This window comes from Lissotriton helveticus, chromosome 9, assembly GCF_964261635.1.
Source record: "Lissotriton helveticus chromosome 9, aLisHel1.1, whole genome shotgun sequence".
Taxonomy (NCBI): domain Eukaryota; kingdom Metazoa; phylum Chordata; class Amphibia; order Caudata; family Salamandridae; genus Lissotriton; species Lissotriton helveticus.
In genome coordinates, this window is record NC_136070.1 from 559,110,570 (window position 1) to 559,138,493 (window position 27,924).

General features: G+C 43.9%; 1 protein-coding gene across 3 annotated transcripts in view; it reads right to left on the reverse strand.

Annotated features, from left to right (window-relative positions):
- FIBP (FGF1 intracellular binding protein) overlaps window positions 1-21,061 on the reverse strand; it is a 209,230-nt gene extending 188,169 nt beyond the window's left edge. The window contains exons 1-3 of one of the 3 annotated variants that reach the window (XM_078660459.1): window positions 20,972-21,026; window positions 20,150-20,365; window positions 7,321-7,457 (exon numbers count right to left, since the gene is read on the reverse strand). In XM_078660459.1, coding sequence (XP_078516585.1) covers window positions 7,321-7,405 — 85 coding nt within the window. In that variant the 5' untranslated portion in view covers window positions 7,406-7,457; window positions 20,150-20,365; window positions 20,972-21,026. Of the gene's footprint in view, window positions 1-7,320; window positions 7,458-16,211; window positions 16,298-20,149; window positions 20,366-20,971 lie in introns of those variants that run through there. The other 2 variants (XM_078660460.1, XM_078660458.1) reach the window with 2 other exon arrangements.
- Between the last annotated feature and the right edge of the window lie 6,863 nt (window positions 21,062-27,924).

The following is a 27,924-nucleotide window of genomic DNA, read 5'->3' on the forward strand; positions in this document are numbered from 1 at the left end:
CCTGGTCATCACAAAAGATACAAGCCGATGTAAACTGCCTATTTAAATTGCACATACCTTACCTTCTCTCGCTACACGAATACCGCCATCAACGTGATTGTCCTCACCAGCCCGATCCCGGTTAAATGCCAAAATCTGAACAGTAGATAATCGAAAACAACATCGGACTGCTGCCTGACGTACTGGAATGCACCCGCAACTATCGCCATTTTGAAATGTGTTGTTCTTTATTTTGTTAAACTAATATAATGCATGACATCTAGTGCCATTATGAAATTGTGACCAAAACCAGACACTAACACCATAGTAAACAGTTGTATAGTGAAGAATGATGGTGAAGAAAGAGAAAACTGGGTGAGCTGAAACAGACGTGACACCGAGCTGCAGCAGATTTTAGTGTGGGAGGATTACGAGAGAAACTAGGTAGCGGAGCTAGTGATACCGTCAAAGGCTCTCTGTGAGGTCTTTGCAAGCTATGGAAGCAAATGGTGGGGGCCTGAAGGAGGAGGGGGTGCGAGGGATGGGGGAAGCTGGCTGGGGAGAGAATGCAGAGCGCACGCTGGGCGAAGCCCTTTGATGTGCTGTTAGGGGAGGAGAAGCGGGAAAGTGAAAGTACGGCCGGCCTGCGGCCGGCCATGAATAATTAGGGGAGGAGAAGCCCTGGCCGTGAATGCGCGTGCATGTTACTCACGTGGTTCACATGCACTGCAAGAAAACGCCATGAAAACGCCAGCAAAAAGCTGGTGGTTTCATGATGTTTTCGCCGCTTGAATTCTCGCTCCGCTCGATGCGCATGCGCGCATCGATAGGTCGCGAGACCTAAAAATTAGGAAGTAATATCAGACACGCTTTGGAAAAGCCAATAGGTCTCGCCTATATAGAGCTATTCGCTTCGAGTTGAGTAGAGTGGTATGGAGTAGTGTAGTGTGTTGTGGAGGGAGTAGAGTGTCGTAGAGTGCTGTTGCAGAGTATAGTAGATTGGTGCAGAGGGTGTTGAGTGGAGTGTTGCAGAGTAAAGTAGCGTACAGCGGAGTAGATTGTTGTGGAGTGGCACAGAGTGGAGTAGTGTAAGTGTGGAATGACAGAGTGGAGTAGAGTGTTGTAGAGTCAAGCACCGTAGAGTGGCATAGAGTATCAGAGTGGAGTGGCGTAGAGTGGAGTAGTGTGTCATAGAATAAAGTGGCATAGAGGGACTTGTGTAGAGCATCATAGAGTGGAGTAGTATGTTGTGGAGTGGTACAGAGTAGAGTGTCTGAGTGTAGTACAGTTTAATGAAGTAGAGCATCCTGGAGTGGAGTGTCACAGAGTGGCCTAGTGTCAGGGACGCCTCCTCTGCTATGGTGGAGGAGCACCGCCCCACGGCTTTTGAGCAGTGAAGTAAAGGAAATATAAAATGATAATAACTAAGTTATTATTTTATGTCTCATTTGCGGACGGGTGGGCAGGGCTGCTCTGCTCTTTGAGCAGGGCAGGAGAGGAGTGGCTTGTCCACTCTTATATGCGCAGTGACTCTTTGGTCAGCCCTCTCTGGCCGCACAAACCAGTCATGAGCACTTTCCCACTGATCCATGCAGGCTGCATTACAGGCTGCATGGAGAACAAGCCCAGGCCCCCATTCCTTGATTGAGCGTCAAACCAGACGCTCAAAACCAATCAACGCTGAATTGTGTGCTGATTTGTTTTGATCATATTAAAATATCTGTTTCCATCACACTTCAGAATATCAAAACATGTGCTTCATTTGTGCTTTTTCTAATCTGATGTATTCTGAAATTTATGCACAGTTCATTTACAGACATTTGCATTTTGTTGTATGCTAGGAAAAAAAATAACATTGCACAGCCTTCCTCAAGCACACCCCCAGTAGCCAGCATGATTGTCACTCAAATCTTTTCACTTTGAAGACAGAAAAAGATAAGTAAACACCAAGCGCCCAGGAAGATAGAGCCAGGTATTGGGCCTCAAATTTGACAAGATAAGAACAAGATTGAACGGCTAGTTTACCGAGATCGAGCACTGGTACAAGAATACAGTAACTAGGGTTTGGACAACGGAAGGGATGAACTCAAGCTAGACAGCCTAAAACAAATTCAGCCAGAAAATAGAAAGGAAGCAAATGTCAGTTACAAACCGCAATGCGAATGGTAAGCAATGGGCAGAATGCATTTTCGGGGAAGCTTTCCGGATGTCCCAAAGATGTCATTATCAGACCAGACAGCTCTGCTGTCTCGTAAGATTCGACCAAAAATTGTGATTGAGATTGTGATGATAGAGGGAATAAAGAGCATTGTGAAACCAACGCTGACTTCAGTGCCTTGATAAACAGGAATAAGACTAAATGTTGTAATTTCAGTTGGGAGCAAATAATAAAAGTAACTTTGACAATGGATGTGTTGACATTTTTGAGAATAGTTCAGAATGGTTCTGGCGAAGAAATAAGCGTACGCAGGAGTATGGTACCTATAGAAATCTGGATGGAATATCTGAAAGAGCCTTATGCCTAGATGATCAGACCAAACTGTATATATGTGATTAGGAATTCCTTTTTTCTGTAAATTGTCTAAAAAAATAATCTCCACTCAAAGCAAACGTAAATTAGTGGTTGAGGATCTTTGCTTTGGTTTTCCAATATATTACTAAATGTGGGCAGTTAGAAAGGTGAAATGCTAAGCCAATTGTTTTTAAAAAAAGGCTTCGCTGGATCCAAAAAACTATCGCCTCATTAGTTTCACAGATGATGGGACAAAGTTTATGCAAAGTTTAAGCAAAAGAGATCTCAAAATATATGAAGAACGGGATTGATCACCACAGAGAAAGAAAGAAAGAAAGAGAGACAGAGAGAGAGCGAGAGAGAGCGAGAGAGAGAGCGAGAGAGAGCGAGAGAGCGAGCGAGAAAGAGAGACAGAGCGAGCGAGAAAGAGAGAGCGAGCGAGAAAGAGAGAGAGAGAGAGAGCGAGAAAGAGAGAGAGCGAGCGAGAAAGAGAGAGAGCGAGCGAGCGAGCGAGAGAGAGCGAGCGAGCAAGAGAGAGAGAGAGAGAGAGCGAGAAAGAGAGAGAGCGAGAGCGAGAGCGAGAGAGACAGAGAGAGAGAGACTCAACCCTTGAACATTGTTTCAATCTTTCGACAATGGCCAAGAAGGCATTCAAAACATGGTAAACTGTTCACAGCTGTTTTATAGAGTTTTTAGCAGCCTTCAATCTAGTTAACCATGGCATTTTGTGGCAAACAATTTTACTTTTTTAACTTTCCAGAGGGCTAATATTGGTGTTAAAAGAACCACACACAGATAACTGTGTGAAGTTGGTGTTAGATAAATGTGGCTCATGATCCTGTAATACCCAAAAAGAGAGTGGCTAATACCAAGGGGTACTGGACAATTAACCACTGTGAAAAATGTCCATCAGTTACTCGTTCTTTGTCACCCAGTACATCATTTGGTCTACTCCACAGTAGTTCGTCCAACACTCTATCTCCGTGAATATGTGTAGGAGATAAGTAATGTGGAATGGATGTCTGGTAGGTGTTTTTCACTCGTAACTGAGAGCAGTGCATTAATAATAAAAGAAAAAGAATGTGTTAAATGTAAGATTGGATGGTGCATACAATATTAACTTTATTCTGGAGTCATGCACCTCCAACATTAAAAACAACAATAGTGCAAAAAAGTCAGGTGGTTCAAACAAATACCTTCTGACTGGGTAATCTGGTCGACATGTTTCTGCGGACTATTAATGCTCAAACAATGTACCTGCCGCTTCCTCAGGACCCATAAACTTAATTGCTACTGCTTACGTGAACTAAATAATAAGTACAACAGGACATTTGTGAACAGAAATACTGAGTGTCACCTGTACACTTCCATTTTCCTCCTTAATTTGTAAGGGGAATTGCCTCGCCTCACCTGGCAAACAGCTCAGGAAAAATGAAGCACCGCTCTCTCCGTCGGTACTTCAGGCAGCCAGCCGGGCTGTTTGGGGAGGCCCGGCTGGCTGCCTGAAGTACCGACGGAGAGAGCGGTGCTTCATTTTTCCTGAGCTGTTTGCCAGGTGAGGCGAGGCAATTCCCCTTACAAATTAAGGAGGAAAATGGAAGTGTACAGGTGACACTCAGTATTTCTGTTCACAAATGTCCTGTTGTACTCATTATTTAGTTCACGTAAGCAGTAGCAATTACGTTTATGGGTCCTGAGGAAGCGGCAGGTACATTGTTTGACCATTAATAGTCCGCAGAAACATGTCGACCAGATTACCCAGTCAGAAGGTATTTGTTTGAACCACCTGACTTTTTTGCACTATTGTTGTTTTTAATGTTGGAGGTGCATGACTCCAGAATAAAGTTAATATTGTATGCACCATCCAATCTTACATTTAACACATTCTTTTTCTTTTATTATTAATGCACTGCTCTCAGTTACGAGTGAAAAACACCTACCAGACATCCATTCCACATTACTTATCTCCTACACATATTCACGGAGATAGAGTGTTGGACGAACTACTGTGGAGTAGACCAAATGATGTACTGAGTGACAAAGAACGAGTAACTGATGGACATTTTTCACAGTGGTTAATTGTCCAGTAGTCTGTCTTTTATTTTTAAATCGTTACTAGCAGACACATAGCCAGCTACACACATTAAGTCTTGAGTATATCATTAGACCCACAGTTATCTGTTGTTTTCCATAGTCTTCTCAGGGGGGTTATAACTGTGCTTTGGTCTTTAAACTTCCCTCGAACCCTCAAGTAATTGTATGTATATTGTAATACCAAGGGGTGCCTATGAGCAGCTACTATTTTCCTCTTGTTGATCTCCTTGCATACCTATTAAAACTAATTTATTCTCTTCAAGGATAGGGGCCCATCACGTCCCATGTCTACTTCATGCAGATGACTAGCGATAAAGGGCATGACACAAATTTGGCTTCTAAGAAAATTAACTGTATTTAATAGATATTGTGATGCAAAACAGGTAGCTTCACTATGGAAAAAACAAAAATTCTGGTGTTTGATCATAAATATGAATCTTTTACATGGCCAAGAGCACAATTGCTTGTGATTGTCAGATATTTAAGCTTCAAAATGTTATAACAGAAGCCTCATTCATTTTGATCCATGAAGGAATTATCTGAAAGGGTGTGGCGGAATCAAGATCAATAGACCTTATTTATTTGCTTCTTGAATGAAGAGACCAAGTCTTTCCTTGTGTGACTTATGGTAGGATCCCACAGGATATCTAAAGCTAGCAGATTTACCGAACCCAGCAATGCGTAATGAAATATAAAAATTCAGAATAGGCTTAAGTCACTATATGCTTGCTGGGGAGAGTTAGAATTTTTTTTAGACGCCAGTCACTATATGCATCGCTGGGAAGAGTTAGAATTTTTATTAGACGCCACGAGGATTTGCTTTTGAGGACTGAGGGAAATGTGCAGAAATGTACATATATTGTTAGATTAGTTCCATTTTTTATCCTCGAGGCTTTGTTTTTTAAAAACAGTGCTGCTCAAATATTTGATAAACTCGTGTGCCTATGCAGTAAGATTTTTATTTTTAGATGTGCTTTGTGCAGTAAGAAGATTTTTAACGGCTGTAAATAATACATCTTAAAGTTTTATAATTTTCTTTTAATCAAATGAGTATTTAAGAATTGTGTACTTTTGTTAAATAGACAATGGCCGTAAATAAATATATTTTACTACTACAACTATTGGCTTCCACCTTATGGCAAGAAATATAATCACTAATCTTTTCAGTGTTCATGAATAAAAACAAGTTCCAGTGAAAGAGAATGAAAGTTACTTACCTCTTTTCCTAAACAAATGGTCTAACTCTACGGTGATAAAAGGCGCACTGATGGAAACGGGTTTGAGAGATTAAAAAGCTCCAAGGTCCTGGGATGGCTTGATTTAAAGGGAAGACTTTTTCTTGTTATGTAGTGGATTGCCTTAATGCTTATATGTCCCATGTTTTACAGTTCCTTTTAAGAAATTAGATGAAAATATTGTCCCCTGGCTGTTATTTATTTAACAAGTCATGGTCATCTTCTGTTTATTAACAAAAACATGCTGTTTTCTGTTTAGGAAAAAAGGAGGCACCAAAATATGCCTTCAAATAGCCATGATAGAGTACTGGGATTACAGTAATTAAGGTCTCCAGCTATGGCAACCTTGCCGCTATCCTGCTAAGGATTAAATCAGTCCATGTATGAAAATCTTGGAAATGAATACTTAAAGTGTTCGTAGGTATATAATTATATTAATCCATGCATTTCCTAAGGCAACACTCGTCTGACAAGTAAAGTTAACAACATTATTTGCATTTTATTTCATTCATGACTGCCTCTCCCTAACCTACCCAAAGTTTCATAGGGCTGGGAGTCACATATCTTTCAACGGGTCTCATGTCAGATCAAGATACCGGCAGACAGTGCAGGCTTATTAGCAATTGGCTCTTCACATGTAGAGACTTGGAAGCCCACACTTCTAATGGAAAAACATAAAGTTATATGTCCTAGAAGGTAGAACGCCGCTAGCTAAAAAGTCATAATATTTGATGCTGTTGTGTGGCATTGTGCAATATGAGAGCATAACCGCCACCTGTCGGGGTCATCTACAAAAGATGGACAGACTTGGAGCACAGTAGCTCTCAGGTCATCATTGGCAAGCTGACTGTCACCTCAAGGTCACCTTGAAAACGTCAACTGAGAAAGAATTAGTCATATATCAGTATTGCATCTGAACGCATGATAGTCACGTCCCAAGCACCTGACCAACTTTGCCCCTGCTCTACCGCATCACATGATGAAAATTAAGCATACAATTATTTTGACAAATTATAAAAAGAGCACCTACAATGTATATTTACTTCTAATACTAAGCAAGGATGAGTGGAGTAGTAACTTCATTTGATACATGGCCTGTAGGTCTAGTGACAGTTTGTTTATTTCTCATTCCATTGTAAATTGCACTTTATGGCTCCATTATTATCAAAAACAGGTAGTACTTAGAAAAAGCTTACCCTTAGATCTAAGTACTAGATACATATGGATAATTTAACATTTACACTCATTGCAATTTGAAAAGTCCTCCTGTACATGTGAACTAGAACCCAAATCACTCTGCTTGTGGACTGGCCTTTTATCTCCAGGATACCGCTCGTTGATTAATTATAGCAACGCTCAACGAAAACCTTCCCTGTTCGCTTTAAAACTAACTGTAGCCTCTGAGACTTTAGCCTCAGTATTGTTAATCATAGGACATGCAATATATGTTTTCCAACCGCATGATTTCTGTCCCTCCAACCCTGCAAGCCGCCTTGGTACCTGAATACCCATCCAGCCACAGCTTATAGACCTCCTCGTCGATTAGCGTGGTGTTCCCCACAAAGACATCCAGCTCGCTGCTCATGGTTATGGTACATCAGGAGACACCGTAGAGGGTAACTCGGTCATGGGTCTTCCTAAAGGGAGATAAAGAGAACACTGTTAAAGGACTCTATAAAGTATGTTATCAATGACCTGACAGAAAAACAGTTGACAATTGTTAAATTTAGCAAAATGTGATGCAAATCCGTTAGTAGAATTGGCAAGCTTTTAGCATCACAGCGGACATACACCAATTTCATGGCTCTGAATGCTGGTAATCAGCATCTTTTAATATCTGTATGCTGCACAATGTACTTTTTAGAATAGGTATGTGCTGAAAAAAAGAACATCTATTGTTCGCAGCATGGTTAGAATTTGGCTCCTTTTTGCTTAACTACCTCTAACAATGAATTGCAGTTTACTACAGTGTCTCCATTTCGGAAGTGTCTTCTACCTCTGCACATCCAATGCAGGCGTGTGCTGTACAAACATCTTGCAATTGCAAGAGATTGCTGAACAAAATGGCATCCTCTGAGACTAAAACTAATAATGTACTAACTCCTCAGCCACCAACGTACTTGGACACCTACCTGCGACGAATAACAGCCTAGGTCTATACTAGTAAAAGACTATTACATCATCAGTAAAGGGCCAGCTTGTCCGGTCAATAATATAAGAGACTTCTATCTGGAATGGACCACTTACTTACCAGGAACAGATCAGCCAAAAAGTATCATTAAGGACCAGTCACTTTACCAATACTGGACCTACCTTCCCTACCAATAATGGACCAGGCCTCAATACAAGAATGATCAGCATCCCCTACCAATACCACAACCTAAATAGTGGGTCTTCCAAGCTTAATCAGGAAAATGTAGGCGCTTGAGTCTGCTACTCACCATCAATCACTTATGCACCCAACAAAACAAGCATTTGCAATGCAATATGTCTGGCATTTGCAAGAGTTTAAGCTATTGGTATTGTAAATTACAAAGCCATTTAATCTGTTTTGATAATTAACACATAAATAAAAGGCATTGTCAGTTACACTGCCAATAGCTCAAACTCTTGTAAATGGGAGACCTAATTAATTTCAAGGAAGCGCCCGCCATTGTCCCAGGCTGCTTGGAAAGTGAAAGTACGCATGGCGCGCTGAATGCTACAGGAAAGCATGTCATGCCTGCAGTAGGAGAAACTCTTTAAAGAAAATAGTGCTTGTAGACTAAATAAGACATACCGTGTAACAACACTAGTAAAAGGGCCAATCTCCATTGGGAGTATGTCCCAGAGTTTTGCGGTGCCATACGAGAAGCTTCAGCTGCCCCAGCTTGGGGACAGTATTCTTGAACTTTCATAAGTCTAGCACCTGTGGAACGTAACTGTCTGGACGATTCATACCAAGCAAAGAGATTTCTAACAAATAGGGGTCCTGTGTTGCTCAGTACCTTGTAAGCTAGGCATAATGACTTGAATTTAATACGTTGTGCCACCGGAAGCCAGTGGAGTCTACGAATTTCTTTGGCTACAGATTCATGCTAAGGGACTTTTAGCAGAAGTCTTGCAGCTCCATTTTGAACTGTCTGGAGCTTTTTTTATATTGCTTCTGCATACTTATGTGAGCCCATTACAGTAATCCAATTTTGACTGAATTAGTGTGGTTATAACCGTCTTTCCAGAGTCAGTGGATATCTAAGGTAGGATCTTCTTGAGTTTCTTTATCAGAAAGTGGGAGGCATAGACGATGGCATTTGTCTGGCAAGATAGTGCTAGTTTATTATCAATCAAAACTCCCAGATTTTTTGCCTTCTGAGCTGGTTTTGGCGGATCACCCATCTCAGCCGGCCTCCAGAGGTTGTCCCATCTGGGTTGCAGGCTACCAAAGACTACTGCCTCGGTCTTCTCAGAATTCAGCTTAAAACAGTGTTTTCCTATCCATCTATTTATTTCCCTCATACAGTTCTGAAACTATAGTGTGAGGGGACTTGATGTTTGTATGCTGCCACCACTATCTGGGTGTCATCGGCGTAAGATGTGAGGCTAAAACCGAACTCTCGGATCAAAGGGGCGAGTTCAGATACGCACACGTTAAAAAGGGATAGACTCAAGAGATGATCCCTGTGAACTCTGCATGGGAGGACGTATGGATCCGGTTTACACTTGTCCAACGTCACTGTTTGTCTACTTTCCTTCAGAAAGGAGGAGAGCAAGGCCAGTGCCTCTCCCTTGACTCCCAGTATTTCCAGCCCCTGCTGCAGAAGATTGTGATCAACAGTATCAAACGCAGCTGACAAATCGAGGAGAACAAGGGAAGCCATGCTCCCTCTGTCTATCACCGTCCTGATTGTATAAAAGTACCTTAAGAGAAGCCTACTAGTTAGGGGGATAAGGACATGCAACAGAAACTGTGTCACCTGCAGGTTGTAAGCTCCAATCCCCGTTGAAAAGTTCAAGGAGTCAGCTGCACTGGCCTATGGAATTCCTGCAGATCACAGGTTCCAATTTCATACTAGAGTGCAGTTATGCAGAGTAGAGTGGCGTAAAGTGCAGTGGCATAGAGTGGCAAAAGTAGATTGGCAGAGAGTGCAGTGGTGTAGAGTGGAGTGATGCAGAGATCAGTGGTGTAAAGGGAAGTGAGGCAGAACAGAGTGGCATAGAGTGCAGTAATGCAGAGTAGAGTGGCACAGAGTTCAATGGGGAGAGTAGTCTGTCGTAGAGTGCAGTGATATAGAGTGCAGTGGTGTAGAGTGGCGTAAAGCACAGTGGTGCAGAGTAGAGTACAGTGGCGCAGAGTGCAGTTGTGTAGCGTGCATTGGCATAAAGTGTGAAACAGCTTTTAAAACGCTGCCCTTACATCGCAGTGCTTTTACAATGAGGTTGTTACAACGACTGCGTTGTTAGTATGCGATACCTTTACATCGCAAGTCCTTAGATCGACTTGCTGAAGGGATGCTCTAACTAAGGAATAGTATATTTTACTATTCCAACACCTTCCCTACTGTTACACACGCTGGAGTTGGAATAGTAAATTATACTGTTCCTAAGTTCAGCGCGCCCCCTACAGCAAGTTGATCTAATGATTTGCAATGTAAAGGTTTCGCGTTCTAACAACGCAGTCATTGTAACAACCGCGTTGTAATGGAACGCGATGTAATAGCATGGGTAGTAACATGCTATATCCGCATAAAGTGCATTGGTTCAGGATAGAGTGGCGTGCAGTGGCATAGAGTGGCGTGCAGGAGCGTAGAGTAGATTGTTTTAGAGTAGACTGAGGTGGCATAGAGTGGAGTAGTGCAGGGTAGAGTGTAATGGCGTAGAGTAAAGTGTTGTAGAGTGATATGGAGTTCTGCAGAGTAGATTGGAGTGGCCCAGACTGGAGTGATGCAGAGTGCAGTGGCGAAGAGTGCAGGGGTTAGAGTAGAGTGGCGCAGAGTGCATTGGCATAGAGTAAAGTGGTGGAGAGTAGAATAGAGAGGCACAGAGTGAAGTGGCATAGAATGGAGTAGAGTGGAGATGAGTGGAGTAGTCATGGTGTGGTAGCACACTGCCATTACAGACAACACATTTTCAATTGTAATGACCATTACATTTGCAAAGAGACACAGTTTTACTAATAAAATTATACAGCACCCAAACTGTGACATGTTCAAATGGCATCACCTAGTGAACTGATTTGTTTCGATCATATTAAAGTATTTTTTCCAACACATTTCAGAATTAAGAAAAAATGTGCTTCATTTCTGCGTTCCTTATTCTGATATCCTTGCACAGTTCATTTAGATTTTGTTGTGTGCTAGAAAAAAAACATTTCCTACCCCCAGTATACAGGAAGATTGTCATCCCCTATAATTAATGGCCCAGGCTCCCTTTCCAATAATGAACTACTGTTCCCTTCAATGATGGTTCACTATCCCCGCCTACTCACGTATCAGTATCCTGCACACAAACCACCCTCACTTCAATCATAGACTTCCCTCAACATCCAATTTCCAACCCTTCAATCATGGACCGCCGCATCATACAATGCACCACCACTTGAAACCTGTACGTAAACCTCAATTTGGCAAATTACCCAAAATCTGGCAATTTTGCAAAATATAATCATCTCCCTGTATCTTACATTGGAAATAGCATAATAGTGAAAATCTGTTACGGTGTAGAAAAAAACTAATAAGAGCACTCTTTGAATTATATGTGCCCACCCCTTTCGCCACAACATCCTAGTTTCTGCAACATGGCTCTAACCAGCGTCCACACACCGCACAAATTTGGATACTGCACCTCACATACGAGATGCTCTTTCTGCAATAAGAATGCCTGGATTACTTCGGTTATTCTATATTATACTTACTTAATAAATTAGATTTGCTCTCACTGACAAGTGTCTATAAAGAGAAACCATATCGATTTTTATTTTAACAACTCCTTGACTACAGAGGACCTCCCTCCTATAAGAACAACCAACAGTGAATCGTGAAATAGGAAGCCACCAGGGTACCTGTTTCACCCGGGAGGGCACAACAAACCTCCTTTGCTTTTTTGTAACTATTCAATAAAGCATTAAAAAAGCTGGCATGTTGATTAACCCATAGTCATTTTGCATGACCTTTGGGTTTTCTTGCCACGGATGAGTTCAGGCCTCGTTTCCATACTAGGCATGGCCTTCAAAATTAGCATCTCAAGCACCAAAACCCTTGCAGGAGCTCTACTGTACGGCCTGCTATCCCCCTGGACTCAGATCCAATTTCAGCTTTACTCTCACAGACCCCATCACCACTCTGGCTCATGCATCCAATTCCTTCATTCTGCTTGGAAATGCCAACTTCCCCCTAAAGGGCTACACCAACCCACAACTCCACCACTCTCATGGAAGACCTCAGCATCTTATCACTCACTCACGACCCCAACCACATGCCCAGACACCTCTTGGACCACACTGTCACCAATTTTTCTAACATGACAGTAGATCAGCCCACCCCTGTCACCTGGATGGACCACTCTGTTGTTTGCTTTGACTTGGACTTGCCCATTAGCACAAAACCACCTACACCAATGGAAAACCATCACCAATGGAAAAGATTGCCATCGCCAATGGAAAAGATTCTCTGAGGACATCTGATCTCCGAGTTCTGGTCGCAAAGCCCCACCACAACGACCTGGAGTGCTCCATCAGGATTCTCAACATTTGGATCATCTCCTGTTCAGACTCCCTGACTTCTCTATGAACCACCTGCCCAACTCAATCCAGGCAGCAAGCCAGCTAGTTTACAGAGGACCTCTAGCTCATGAAGCATCACTGCAAGCTGCTGACACCGGTGGTGGCACCACTCCCATGGAGTGCCTCAAAACCACCAAAAGCCTAGACACCATTAAACAGATCCAAAACAGCTCCAACACCAAAGAAATCCTCCCCACCATGAAGGAATTCATATCCCCCATCCGTCAGCTCAAAAAACGTCACTCCATCACAGGAGCTCTGCATTCAACTCTTCAGCGTGAACAAAATCAACACAATCTACAACTTCACCCCGAACCGGCCCGCCCCATCTTCAGAGTCCTCCACTCCACTCCACTCCACTCCACTCCGACGGCAGCTACACCCTGGAAACTGTAATGATCTGCTGACCAAACATCACTACAATGGAGACAGCTGACACAATGTGCTCCATCCACTTAGGAGCCCCATAGGATCCTTGTCTGCACAGCATAGATCTTCACCAGGGAGCTTCACCCAGCCTGCACATCCCTTAAACCCATTGTCAACGTATCACTCTTCCCTGCCACTTTCCCAGACTCCTGGAAACGTCACCACCCTGCCACTCTTCAAGAAACCTATGCCAGACAATAGCCATCTACAGGCCCACCTACCTCCTCCCCATCATAGCCAACGTGCTAGAGAAGCTCATCAACGCCTGCTTGGCCAACTACCTCAAAGATAACCACCTTCTGGACCTTCCCCAATCAAAATCCAGACCTAATCACAGCATTAAGACGACCCTCATTGCTGCCAGTAATGACATTTGCCTAATCTAGGACAAAGATGACACAGTTGCACTCACCCTCGCCCCACCAGACCCCTCTGCAGCACTCAACACCATCTCCCACCCCATCCAATGCCACAAGGCCAAAATTCATGGTTTGGCACTACAATGGATCAGCTCCTTCTTCTCAGCGTGCACTCAAAGGGTAATCCTGCTCTCTACTTGTCCGATGCATCCTACTTGATCCACAGCGTTCAAGAAAGCTTCTCACTGAACCCTACACGATTCAACATGACCCCACTTGCCAGCATCATTTGTTCCCATGGATTCAGCATCATCTCCTACGCAGACGACAATCAGCGGATTCTCTACCTATCAAAAGAAATTTCCACTACCCAGGCAAACTTTTCTGGCTGCATTTCATTAGCTGCATGTCTTTTGTAACAGGCTGGATGAAAAGGAACTGCCTCAAACTGAAGAATGTAAACACAAGGAGACGTGGGTCCCTTGCTCACTTTGCCACTGGATTCAAGCTAGCCTGGCTGATGAAGGGTGTTACCCAGAAACCGGTCCTAGGATGCCTGGCTTGACAGTTCGGGCTGGACTGTTCCCATGAGGCACAGGGTCAGGACTGATTTGCATATAGCTGGGTCTGAACTGAGGTGGCGAAGTGAGCTAAAGAATGATGAAGGATTCAACCCAGATCTGTGACTGGGAGTGTGTCTGGAAAGTTTCAGCACTCCATCCATCATCTCCTACTGTTTGCTTCAAACTCTACAATGACAAAAGATAAGTTGTCTCTTTCATCAAAGTGGTCCTTCTCCCTGGGCTAGCCGCCCGTTCAATGCTGCCAGGAACCTGGGCATTGTGATCGACAGACGAGTCGACCTGGCCAATCAAGTCAACACGGTCACCTCCACCTGTTTCCACACCCTTAAGGGAGCCATCTGCTGAAGCTGAACTGATAAGAACTACACCATCATACAGACAGCCCTTCGTGCCCTCCAATTCAAAGAAATACCAATCTCCATATCCGACCAAAATCCCTGTGCTGAAGTTGAGTTCAAGGAGATCCTCCAATCCGTTCTGCTGATGTCCACGATCAGGACCACAAGAAGATGAGGGAGAAACTCAGTCCACATGCGAAGGTGACAATTTTCAACCCACCAATGTAGTGGATTCCAGAAATTGTGTCTTATATAGTGAGTTGAAGGGGCTCTAGTTTCTTTCCTGAGAAACTGCTATTGTGGCAAGGTTGACTTTCCAGGGAAACATCTGCTAATTCATAATTAATTCACTGCGGCTATCTGCTGAGTGGGTTTGCGTCTTTTTATTTTTCACTGTGAAAAGAAGTCTTGCGTGCAAAACTGGAGAGCAGATATTGCTTATAGTTGGTGTAAATGTGTGATTAATATAGTCCGGGTTGGAGGGGGAAGCCACAGCGGCATCAACCTATCAAACGAGAATCACATGGTGTAGTTAAAAAGAGATGGTCCCCTTAATTGCTACAAGCTCGATTGCAATCCTGGTTTAAGGTGGTGTGCAAGCAAGCACTTGTTTAGCCCACACCTCACACGTCGGTGTCTTCAGGCAAATTGGCCTCTTAAATTATCGAACTTAGGGGTGCGAATTTTATTGACCTTGGAATGTTTTGTGGCAGAGTTGGCTACTTCGGCAATTCAAACTCATAACGGATGGCCTCTATGTGCTCAGTTGTTGAAGAAACTTTTTAATTGTTTGAATGCATGCAGAATGTTCCGTAGCCTCCAAGCTAACTTTTCCATGTGATACTTTAGACACTCTTGCAAGTTGCATTCTTATAATGCTGAAATTCAACTCAGAATGCAAAGTGTCAATGGCTTAAACGCCAAGACTTCTTAAATCAGACTGTCACATGGGACAAGAGTCCAACCGACAGCTGTCTCAAGCCATTTTTCAGGACTGGATCATACCAGATTTGCTTCCAATCATTTAGCACTCTCCCTGAAACATGTCATATGTAACAGCGAGGTAGGGCCAAGATAAAGGACAAGACAGCGCGAGGTGAAATCTTGTGAGCCTGACGACAGTTTTGAGATGCTGTAATGATATTGGGCTAAAGTAAAAGTGTTTCATGGTGTGGTTATATATGAGTGAGGGATGATAAACTGGGGGGAGGGAAAACACTGTCCTATCCATTATCACTCCAGATACCTGTGCCACACAGTCAAAATGATTTCAGCTTGTTTGTCCATTCAAATGCACATCTGGGAAATTGCTTAGCAAACATGGGGGTCTCAATTATTGATTGCTTCATTTTTATTGGTGTCTTTCCGCTGCTGGCGCTGTGATTGAGGAACTATTTTTCTGCTTCCCTCGCCACAAACACGTTCTCCGTCTTGCTTCTTTCCTCCCACCCTCCGTTTGTCTAGCGCTGAACGTATAATAGTGCTTTTTTCTAACTTTTAGCCATGCTGCACAACATGGCTAAAAGACATTGGCAAAGCCAATAGCTCTTGCATAGGCAACACCCATTGGCTTTGCCAATGCTTATTTTATTTACCAATCGATGCTGTGTCTGCCCTTTTGGATAAGTAAATAAAAGAAATGGGGTCCACGTCATTTCATAGACATACACATGCAGGTGATGCATGCACACACCTGTGAAATGATGCAGCATTGTGTCTTTTTTTCTTATTTTTTTATTTTGGACAATACTGCACAACATTGGCAAACAACAATGGCAAATCCAATAGGTCCGAAAGGTGAGACCTATTGCCTTTGCCATTGCTGGTTTTAATTTTCCTTACTGCTCAACAATACATCAATCTTATGTTTATTATTGTACCACGTAACCATCATAAAGTATTGAATGCATTGGTCTTGACCTACCAGTAGGTACTATATGAATATTGCTCTGTTTGTATACATCAATCTCCGACTTCTTCTTCCCCCACGTTTGGAAAGTCAAAGGTGCTCTATTAAAGGATACACCACATAAGTTATATATTATAGGAGAGACCGATACCTGATTCTAAAGGTTCAGTGGTCCGGAGTGTGTGAATTTTACAAATTTATCAGATTAATGCTTTGCATTATAGAGTTAAACTATATCCAATAGTTATCGAAATGAAGACAACTTTTTTATTTTTATTCTTTTTAACTAAACATCTATATTACAATTGTAAATCGTCATTGTTTTTTATGTTTTATTAAAACATTCAACAACTGCACTTGAGATAGAGAGCATAAGAGAACACAATGAATGTCCCTGTGTATGGGAGAGTAAAAAAGTTAGAGAGAGAAACAACTAGTATGAAGGAGAGAGACGAAGAAGAGATGGCAAAGTATAAGGGGATTAAGGTTTGCAGGAGAGAAGAATGGAAAGTAAGAAGGGTTTGCGAGTGAAAGGAGACTTTGAGAGGAAAGGCTATTTTTATGAGAGGAGCAGGGTACAAGCCGAGGGTAAATGCAGATAGATGGCATCTACCCACTCTTTTCACAGAGTGGACGCTGTCTAACATGCCAAGAAGTTTGGCCCCACATAAATATGCTGAATTCGTCCCAGTGTAATTTTCAGACACCGGGACCCATTCAGCAGTGCCTGCACATTGTTTGCTTTCGTTCCGGGTAGCAACGTGCAAGCGAGGTGGGCTTTGTTACTTTAATTTCCAGCGGGCCCAAAACAAAGGCTGAACTTAAGGAACCATTAGGCCTCCTCTTATTAGAGTATTCTGACTAGGAGCTATCTGGCTCCTCACAAACACTGAGGCAAATGGAAAGAAAGGCACACAGTTTATTACTTCACAAGTACTTAAGAGAGGCATGCGTTTGACTTTTTTCAGTCCCTGTATACCAGAGATATGCATGCACTGTAAGAATGTCATTTGTGTTTCTGTACCAGTATGTACACCAATAATTTGGATTCAATTTTTTTGTTTTATTTCTTTTATAGCTTTGCCCATCCAAATGTAGGGTATCAGAGTGCTTTACATCACACATACACATCATACATTGACAATAAATCATGCATATGTAATTGAATGTACAGGATGTGTTACATAACACAGTGAGGGTTACAAGGTTTAAGAGTCACGTGTCTTAGATGGATTACAATTTATGAACTGCAAGTTACAAATGGATATCTGTGTTACAAGCAGTAACCCACTAACCATCTACATAAAATAATCACATATCCTTTGCCTGTAAGACAATGTGCTTTGAAGTAGACATATTAACCTGCTATGCTACATTGTTTCAAAACTGGGACTAAACAAACACAGATTTTTCAAGCAAATAAGTTAATCTTCAGTTATTTTACTATTATAATTATTATTCCCTGGGATTTACTGGGCACACAAAGATCACTGCAGCAGAAACCTTAAACCCATAAAACATTTTAAAATGCAGAATTTGCAACCAATTAAGCAGAGCAGATCTACTGCCATGCTTCTCTGTTGCCAATTTCTTTGTGGAAGAGTTTCAAAAAATAAATGTATACGTTGAGGCCCAAAATTTGTTCTGGGGTTGTGGCACTTTTTTGGCACAGCCCTGACACAAAATCAAAATTTTTGAATATTGTAATGCTCTCAAATGTACTCATTATAGAACTGCTAAACATATGTGCAAGGTCTTAAGATCTGATGTCACTTCTTGTGATGTCAGTTCCTGTGAGGTCATGGTTGTTATGCCCTTTCCTGAGATGCTGAATGAATGAAAGATTATTTATATTGCACAAACGTAACCCAAAGGGCATCAAGGCGCATTCCAAACATAAAGGAGTATGAAAGTAAGAAAAAGAGAATGAATTAATAAGCCTGAGAGAAGAGCCAAGTCTTCAGAAGCTTCCGGAAAATCACTAAGGAGGGTTGACTGGAAAGTTCGGGGGGGGGGGGTTGTTCCACAGTTTAGGAGCCAGTGTAGAAAACGCTCTTCCTCCCCATTTCGCATTTTTAAATCTGGGCACGACAAGCAGATTTCTTGAGGACGAACGGAGGGTTCTCTTGGGAGAATAGGAATAAACAAGAGTTTTTATACCTTCAGGACCAGATCCAAACACAGCCCTGTGAGCCAGGCAGATCGGCTTGAAGGAAATCCTGGCATGTATAGGTAGCCAATGGAGATCCTTCCTGGCTTGAGTTGCAGATGATAACCTGGGTAGATTTAGGACCATCCTGGCTGCAGAATTTTGAACCATGTGGAGGCGATGGAGAGATTTCTTATTTATGCCCCCATAGAGCGCGTTGCAATAGTCAAGCCTGGAAGACACCAGGGCAACTGTTGACTGATTGCGGGCATCAGGTGACAAGTAGGGGGCGATCTTTTTCAACATCCGGATGGTGTTACAGCAGGTGGATATTGTTCTGTTTACCTGAAGGTCAAAAGAGAGGGCAGAATCTATGAGGACGCCAAGGTTCCTGGCCGAGTTGGTAGGTTGAGGGCAGTCTCCCAAAGAGGGGAGCCACCAATCTCCTGACCAGATGTTATGGTTTCCTCCAAAGATTAGGACCTCCGTCTTCTCCCGTTGAGCTTTAGGTAGTTACGCACCATCCATTGCGAGACTGCACGTTCGAAATTTGGAGGCAGCCTCTTCGGTCGGTGAGGTGGTGGTGCTACGTGCGATGTCACGCGCTGTGATATCACGCGCCATGGTTTTACTTCTATACTGCCTAACTTTGTTAGTCCCCATGCTTCTGTTTTTAGCACTTGTGCCCTGTATAGGAGAATTGAGTGCTAGGGCATGTCTAAGATTGAGATGGTAAGAGGGGTGTGTGGGCCAGCAAAAAGAATCTTAGAGCGAGGAATTTCAGAAGGCAGCAAGACCAGAAACGTTATAAAAGAAATTTGTGATAAGGGTTTGGAAAACGACAGTGGGCTCACGATGACAGAGATATATGACCTAGGGGAAAGTGACAGGTACGAAAAGAAACCTTTATAGAGGACACAGAGATGGAGGGTGCAGATGCAAAGTGTGAGATAAGAGGGCAAGAGAGGAGGAAATGTGAGTCTGAGAAAGAGAGGTGAAGGATGAGAAAGGCGAAGGGTGTTAAAGGTGAGAAATGAGAGTATATGATAGACACGAAATCAAGAAGAGCTGAGAAAGAAAGGATAGCGTGTCTGAAACAAGGGAGATGGCAGCAGCAATTTTTGAGGAACAGAACAGTAGGTGGATGCCTAGGCTGCGACTATCATGTAAAATGTTATGTTAGCAGGGCACTAGGTGGCATCTTTGTGGCACAGAGAAGTGCACCATCAACCGAAGGAGTAAAAATGCTAGATCGGACCATAGGTGGTGGAGTGGGAGAAGTAAGCGGGAAGGCAGGTGAGAAATCGAGGAGTTGGAAAAATTTTAACAGTGTAAAGGGAAATGTGTGTAAAACAGTAGGGTGGAAAGAAAGAGGGCCAGAGAAGCAAGTGGGAAGAACAGTGTGATGGATGCGAGGATAAGAGGAGACAAATAAAGGTGTAATAAAGGGAAGATGGGGAAATATTGACGAGAGAACTGAAAGCCAAAGAGGCAAAGACCATGGAGAATCAAGGAGAGAGAGAAAAAATAAGAAAGGAGAGAATGGATATATTGGGGTATATCGAATAGACAATAAATTACCTCTCAGAAGGTGTAATGGCAGGGGAGGGAACAAGAGCAGCATACAAGTGATTTCTTTGGTTTTGACTTTTTTTTTTAAACAGTCCTAGAGGCCCCCAAGTTTATCGCGGTATAAAGGTCAAAACTTACAACCTCCAAACCTAACATTTGCTTCTCAAAAAAAGCAAAATTTGTGTTATTTTTGATAATACACAGAGTTGGTTTGTTTGCTGTTTCTACTTACTCATCTAGCGCTGGAAACGTCTTGATAAACAACTCGGAGGAAGTGAGTCTTGAATCATGTAAATAAACTGACGCAGTTTTGTTTGCCTGTTTAGCTATGAATCAATGACTTCTGGCTGGCAGAGAAACATTTTCCACAAAAGTGTACAATGCAGAAGTCAGAGTGTTCGAGAGCGTCGGCCTGCAGGCGCACATATGTGTCAACATTACCACGTGTCTGTGGGGAGGAAAGGAAAGAGATTAACTTCAGCCTCTCCAAATAATTTCTCCGACCTGTCCAACTGACCAGCAGCTGTTCTGCTGGCACTCTATACACTTTCTTCAAGTTACCGTTACATGTCCTTTTCCACCTCTTTGGTAAATACAGACACTTTGATTGACGACTGGTGCTCTCTAAGAAAGGTGCACACGGGGACACAGATACCTGGTAAGTGGCTGCCTGTGGTAACAGTTCTCTCTACGGGCAGAGGATGAGAGGGAGCTGCCCTCAAGGGTAAAGCCAAAAAGGTTATTAGTGCAGCAAGTTTAGTGACACCGGGCTCCGTGGGTCTAAAGGGTCCACTGCACCCTACTAAGGCGAGCTTTTAATACCAAACAGGGATGGGAGGGCGGCATCTTCCTTGCACTTATTAAACCGATGGCACCATTGCTATGCAACTCACTGCTCCAACTAATAATGCAGTATACCCAACACCAACGCGACCAACCAATGCCCTGCCAAAACAGAGAGACTACTTCCTCGTAGATGCAAAAATCTGGAAATAATGAAGTGGGAGATTTAGAAAGAAGAAAACAAAACAGGGAAAATGAATGTGCTCATTACCTATCGTGCAAGCTCCCTTGGCTATATTCTACGCATGAGCTGCCGACCAGGAAGTGTATTCGGCAACCCATTGACTTCCGTCCGCTGAACACAGTTCCAATCAACAACTAGAACGCTAACTCGACTCTTTGGTATACGAGTAGCGGCCGCCATGCTGCAGGACAAAACAGCTTCCCCAATTACTCCATTCCAGACAGCAGAGGAGGCAGAGTTTGTCTTAAAACATCGCTCGTCACTACTTCTGTCAGAAGCAGAAGCTGGGGAGTCCAGAAGCGGCTCTGTATATTATCCCATGCATCTTACATTTTAAAATCGATTTTAGTTTGCTCGCATTTTCAAACTAAAGAATGTATTAGTCTTTTCTTTCAAGTTTACAATTTGATATAGCGCGAACTTGGCCCAAAAACATCACATTGATTTACATGAGCATCTACTTACATTACACACGATCAGCCGACATTGGAAGAAGTGATTTGCATGAAATCACAGGAGTTGAGCCGACTCCATATGACTTGAATCTGAATCACTAGCCCTAAAAGTGGGATGAAAAAACTGGGGGCTCTTATAGGGGTGTGGCCAATGTAAATAAGGGCGTGGCTTAAAACACATAAGCTAAACATCTATGCTTAGCATAGTGCCGCTCCACTGGTATTTTGCTGCTTCTGTCATTGCATCCACAGATATAATCAACAAGTAACATTACACCTACAACAAGCCAAGACTATTGGCTTTGTCAGTGGTTGTTAGTTGCATACGCAACAACTATGGCGTTGTTGTAAATATGAAAATCCTTTAGTTCTGACATGAAACTGAAAAAACTATAGCGAGTCTCGTTGAAGTTACATTAAAGGCAGTGAAGGGTGGTACTGCTGCAGAGATAAGATTTTTTTTCACCCTGAGTGTGAGGGAAAAAATGGAGAGCCCGATAGGTGCTGAGCACCGGTAGGACCCAGCTCACTTAAAGCCCCGATCAGGTCACATTTCCTCACTAGTGACTCTCCCACATACCACGCTAAACTAACGCATTTTAGTGTTGGTGGCTGACTCACCTCACTAAAATGCATTAGTCACTCATTTACATAGCTCCTCGAGACAATGGGGAATAATGAGAGGTGCTTCCAGGCTGAATAAAAGCAGCCTGTGCAGACATTGATGTGCTATTTACAGCTTAATATACTGCAGCTTGTGGGATTCACTGGTTGCTATGGTGACCCCAGCAAAGTCTTAGAGTTTAGACAGAAACATTGTTTCGGCACTGCGCTGCAAAAACAATTTGTGTTCTGGTGCCTGTAGCATCCTCCCCAACCTCGGTCCCGCAAAAAACAACGCCACACACAAAGCTTAGTAATACACAATTTTTATTCTTCTGCATGTAACTGCAACACCAACATTCTAAATCAGCCTTCAGTGCATTCTCCTCTACCACATCGCAGTTCTACATATTCCCTCTGGAACCAAAAGGGTTCCATCATTTCTAATTGGCAAGCCTCTACATCTCCCCCTCTGTTAAATAAAAAAATACAATTTTCACAAAGCATTTATATAGATAGACATATATGTAGGAGGATGGATATCTGACTATGGTTACCCCAGATTTTTTGCCTTGTGTTTAGCTGGTTGCGACTTAGTTGGCCTGGGACCCTGCTAATCAGGGCCCCAGGCTATCTGCTCTCTCTGTAAAATGGACTCCATGTACTCTAGGTACATAACTAATTGGATATTGAGTCACCTTATCAGCCCCTGTACAGTGTACTATAGGTACCCAGGGTATAGGTGCACCCAAGTCCTACCAGGGGCTGCAGCATATCTTTTGCCACCCCTGGCTGGCCATCCAAACTGACACAACTGGCTGATCACTCAGCTGGGGCAAGGTCGTGTAATCACCCCTTGCTTAGGTATGGTATTCCTATATCTACCTTTAGATATAGACACATATGCACCTATAAGTCACTCCTATGGCAGGCCTTAACAATCCTGGAGGCAGAGCGTTTGGTTTTATGTGAGATGGTGCTCTAGCATGAGCTGAGCCTGTCTGCAGCTTTCGGAACCATGTCCTTATGGCTGTTCTATGATATTGCCATACCATATACTCTTAAGTGCATTATAATCCTCGCGGTCATTGCTAACTTTGGTTTGGCTTTATCAAAACATGTCGTGTAAGGTGTCATACACTTTGGAATACTACCCCCTCGCCAGTTCTGGTGACGGGGGTAGCATTCCACCCTTCTAGAGGGAGAAGACATGTTACTTTACTTAAACGCGGTTAAAACTAACCAGAGCCTCAGCATCACAAAATGGATGCTGCTGCCACAGACACGAGTCTGGCCTCCTGCTGCTGACCGAAACTTGGCAGGGGAGGCTTGGACAAAAGGTTTCCTGTCACAGGGAGGTGCTAGCACCACCCCAGACAGGAGATAGTGGATTGGGGCATGGAGGGCTGAGTGAAACTAGACACTGCCTGGGGCACACAAGGTGTCCCATGCATAGCCCAGTTCAAACCGGTCCTGGGGCACTCCAGCCCCAGCTCTGGCGCGAAACTGGACAAAGGGAAAGGGGTGTAACCACCCCCTTCCTGGGTCCCACCCATAGGAGGGACCTAGCAGGTAATCCAGCCCCTTGGTTTGGAATAAAGGTAGGAGCTGCGTCCTAAAACATCAGATAATCCTGACTGAAACTTTGATACATAACTCTGGACCCTTCGACATCCTACTCGACGTAGAAGCCTGAAGAATCTCCCTTGTGGTCAAGGAGTGACCACCCTGCACAAGACAAGCAGGCACCATCAGCGCTCAAAGGTTTTCTCTGTTGTTGCTCCCACTGGAGCTCGAACGACAGAGACCAACAAGAACCAGACTTCCAGACATCCAACAGCCCGATCCACAGCCACAGCAAAGCTGAGACCCATGGAGGCGACGTGAGACGTGGGACCGGCCATCTTGGAAAGCCAGCAAAGTGCTTCCCGTGCAGCTCCCGAGGCACCCTCAAAGCTGTGCATTGGGGATTGAGAAGCCCCAGCCCCGAGCAGCTTTTGCACCAAAGATCACCTCTCCACACTCACCGAGTGCTGCGTGGGGCCCTTTTGCATTTCCCTGCTCGACGCATCTGTCCGGTCACTTGCCCGTTGGCTAGTGGCCTCTGCGACAACGAACCTTCAAATTTACAATGCTGGTCTGGTTGCTCCAGACTGGCCCTTGCTTCCCTGAAAAGGAGCAGCCCATCAGACCTTGCTGGTCTGATCCAGAAGCCATCTTCGATTCCTGGCTGGGTTGCATTTGCCAAGGCCTGTTGACTCCGATCCGGAAGCCGACACCGCCGACAGCGAGAGCAAGAGCCTTTGTGGGACAGTCCGTGTCCGACTCCTGGTCATCGTCGATGCCCCCGGGTCCACGTGGCAGCGGAGACAAGCTTCACGACGACTACCTGATTGCGCCCGACATCGCCTGGTTCCTTCCTGGTCACTGGCTAGTGACCCAGACTCTGTCCCCTCTGCTTTCAGGTACTCTACATCTTTGATCCACCCTTGGATCCAACCGGATTCTTCCCTCCTGGTCACCTGCAGCATCTTTTCCTCCAGGCTCCATAGAACTCCACGACGAAACCCGACACACTTTGACACCTATGCACCCGCTTCCTGTGGGTGAGGTAACGGCAGCACTACTGTGCTCCTGTAGAGATATACATCCCTAGTGTCCTAGTTTTAAGTGGTTAAGTTCTAGTCCAGTCGGAAGACTTTCAAAACAGTAACCTTGTAACTTTTACACACCATTGACTTGCATTGGTGCACGCGTGTGCATTTAGACACTGCACCCGCATCCTGTGGGCCGCCCCCGTCATAACTTCTGTTAGTCCAGTGTAGCCCCAGCGATTCTCAAGGCCCTAGGCCTTACCATTGTTCGTGACGTGGTTCTTATACCACTATTTTAGTATATGGTTTAAAGGGCCACCAGGGCCTATCCATATTTGTGCAACTTTTGTATGTTATATGAAGTTCTTTGTTTAACGCTTGTGCTTCTGTGCTCATAAAGAGTACAGGGGATTATCCTAGTAATAAATACATATATTTTATAATATATAACTTGTGTGGTGTCCTTTCATTTGGTATTAAAAGGATTGCATATGGTAAAACAGCTGGCTTCACATGCCCTCTTGAGTTTAGCCTAAGACTGCTTTTGTCCATGCTACCCCTAGGATAGCTGGTCTATAAGGTTGCCTTACAACCAATCACCATAAGGGTTGTTTGGACTGGTACAAGGTGCTCACTATAATAGTGAACATCATACACCAGGCCAACTTCTCACAATATACAATTGAATCTCTTCAATCAATCTTCTTGGCGCTGTAAATTGTTCAACCCGAGCTTGTTCTGGGAAACTGGGCGGTGTCATCACCAATGTCCAGGATCTGGGTCAATGACATAGAAGCGACAGCAGTTGCCAAAGTTTCAGACCCAATCTCTCTAAGAGTCTCGAGCAGACGCGCAACACCGATTCAGCCGAACGGGGTTGAGCAACCCCCCCCCCCCCCCCGTCAGCTGCCGTCAGCTGGGCGGCCAGGGCTGGAGTTGGTGCCTGCCTTCCTGACCTTCAAATAGGATGACCAACTGTCTGTAAATTTCACTGACCGTCCGTGATTTGAAGCTCACATCCATTGTCCTTGATGCTTCATTTTACGGATGCCTTTTGTCCATAATTTTGGGCATTGCGGGAACCAGCATTGTTCCCCTGTGCAAGAAGCCTCAGCTTCCTGACCGGGCCGCCTTGCACTCCTCCTCTGAGCACAAGAGCAGCCCAATCCGCCCATTGTCATTCTGTATGCCGGCTGATGATTGTCACATACAGAATGACAATGGGCTAGTCTGGGCTGTTAAAGCATGTGGTGGGCCTCCTCTTGCCTCAGTCTAGGGCAGGGCAATATGTTTTAACCATACATAAAGAAAAATGTTACACCTCACGAAATGAAAGAAATGTACAGAATCCAGTTCATTTAAAGAAGCCAGGAAAAGAAGTTAAAAAGAAGGGGTTATAATTTGTTCACAGTCTCATAATTTTAGAACTGAAGCATTTTCAATATTATATACAACGAAGCCATAGTTTCTGCTTTTTAATTTATGCAACTAACAACCATTAACAGAGCCAATAGTCCTAGCTTGTTGTAGGTGTGATGTATTATATATCTGGATGCAATAACAGAAGTAGCAGAATACCAGTCGGGCAGCACACTGTGCTAAGCATAGATATGTAGCTACTGTATTTTGAGCCACGCTCTTAATTACATCGGACACACCCTTTGGAGAGACCCCACGTTTTTTCAACCAACTTAAAACCCTGGAACCAACACCATGTCACAGTCACCTCAGGTCCCAGCACTGGGAATCATGCATGACTCATGACTTCCAAGTTTTCAGACTGACTATGTGCAGGGGCATAGTGAACCTTCCCACCCAAACCCTTCCTTTAGGAACTACAGCAAGGGTGAAGTTCTTGATGGGCCTCCTCTGTCTGCAACTCTGCAGATAAAGGCTCAGCTGATAATTAATGTGAAAGGGTGGGTAAATGGCTGGATAGATTAGTGACAGGATGAATAGATGTGTGAAAGGGTGAAAGGATGGGTAATTAGAGAAAGGATGGATGGATGAGTGAGTGGAAGGATGCACGAGAGAAAGGGTAAATACATATATGTATAGGTGGAATGATGGATGTATGGGTGGAATGGTGGATTTTTGGGTAAAAGGGTGGATGGGAAAAAGGGTGAATGGATAGGTAAAAGGGTGGATGGATGAGTAAAAGGGTGGATGAATGAAAGGATGGATAGATGAGTGAAAGGGTGGACGATGGGCGAGTGAATCGGCGGACGGATGAGTGAAATGATGGATTGATGAATTGATAAGTGAAAGGGTGAATGGATGGGTAAAAGGGTGGATGGATGAGAGAAAGAATGGATGGATGAGTGATAGGGTCAAGGGATGGATTCATGAGTGGATGGATTGTTGGGTGGATGGATGGGTGAAAGGATGGCTAAGTGAAAGGGGGATGGATGGATGAGTGCAAGTATGGATGGATGATTGACAGGATGGATGGGCGAATGGGTGTATGGATGAGTGAGAAGAAGGACTGAAGATTGGAAGAGTGAAATGATGCATATATGAGTGAAAGGGAGGGTGACGAGTTGGAAGAAAGGATGGCTGGATGAGTTAAATGTTGAATAGATGGACAAATGGACAGATGAGTGAGTGGGTGAATGGATGAGTAAGTGAAAGGATGGCTGATTGGGTTGGATAGATGAGTGAATGGATGGATGGGTGAAAAGATGTATGGATGATGGATGAATGAGTGAAAGGGTGGATGGAGGGATGGATGAGTGAAATGATGGATAGGTTTGGAAATGGTTCAATAGGTTTGAATATGGGTGGGCACACAGATGGAAGGACAGAATGAATGGTGAAAGACTGAATAATGGATGAAAGAATGAATGGATGCCACACCCTGGGTGACTCAACCCACTACCCCATACAGACACCTGAAGTCAGGCAGCAAGCGTGGAGTTTGGGCTTGAAATGCTCCTGCCTGCCAAAAAAGCAGAAACAAATTCCTTGTATGGCGCTGTGATACCACAAGAGACGTTAGACTGTGTGTGCCACCGGGAAACAGCGTGAGCAGCTCCCACCTGCCCCAAGGCCATGAGAGATGCATGAGGGCACAGCTCTGTGCAGTCCTCCTGCGGGGAAAGGCAAGCAAGACAACATAACCTGCACTTGCAGACAACAGCACCGGCTTGACTTGAGTCCCTTCCACCACAAATGTTTTTTTCTTTTAAAATGTTGCACCCCTAAGAATATTGCACCCGGATAATATATATTCAACATTGTTGGACGGGGACCGGGAGGGTCGGCCGAGCACAGGGGGAGAGGCCTCCGGTGAGGGCCGTCTCCAGTGATCGTACAGACAAGTAACTTC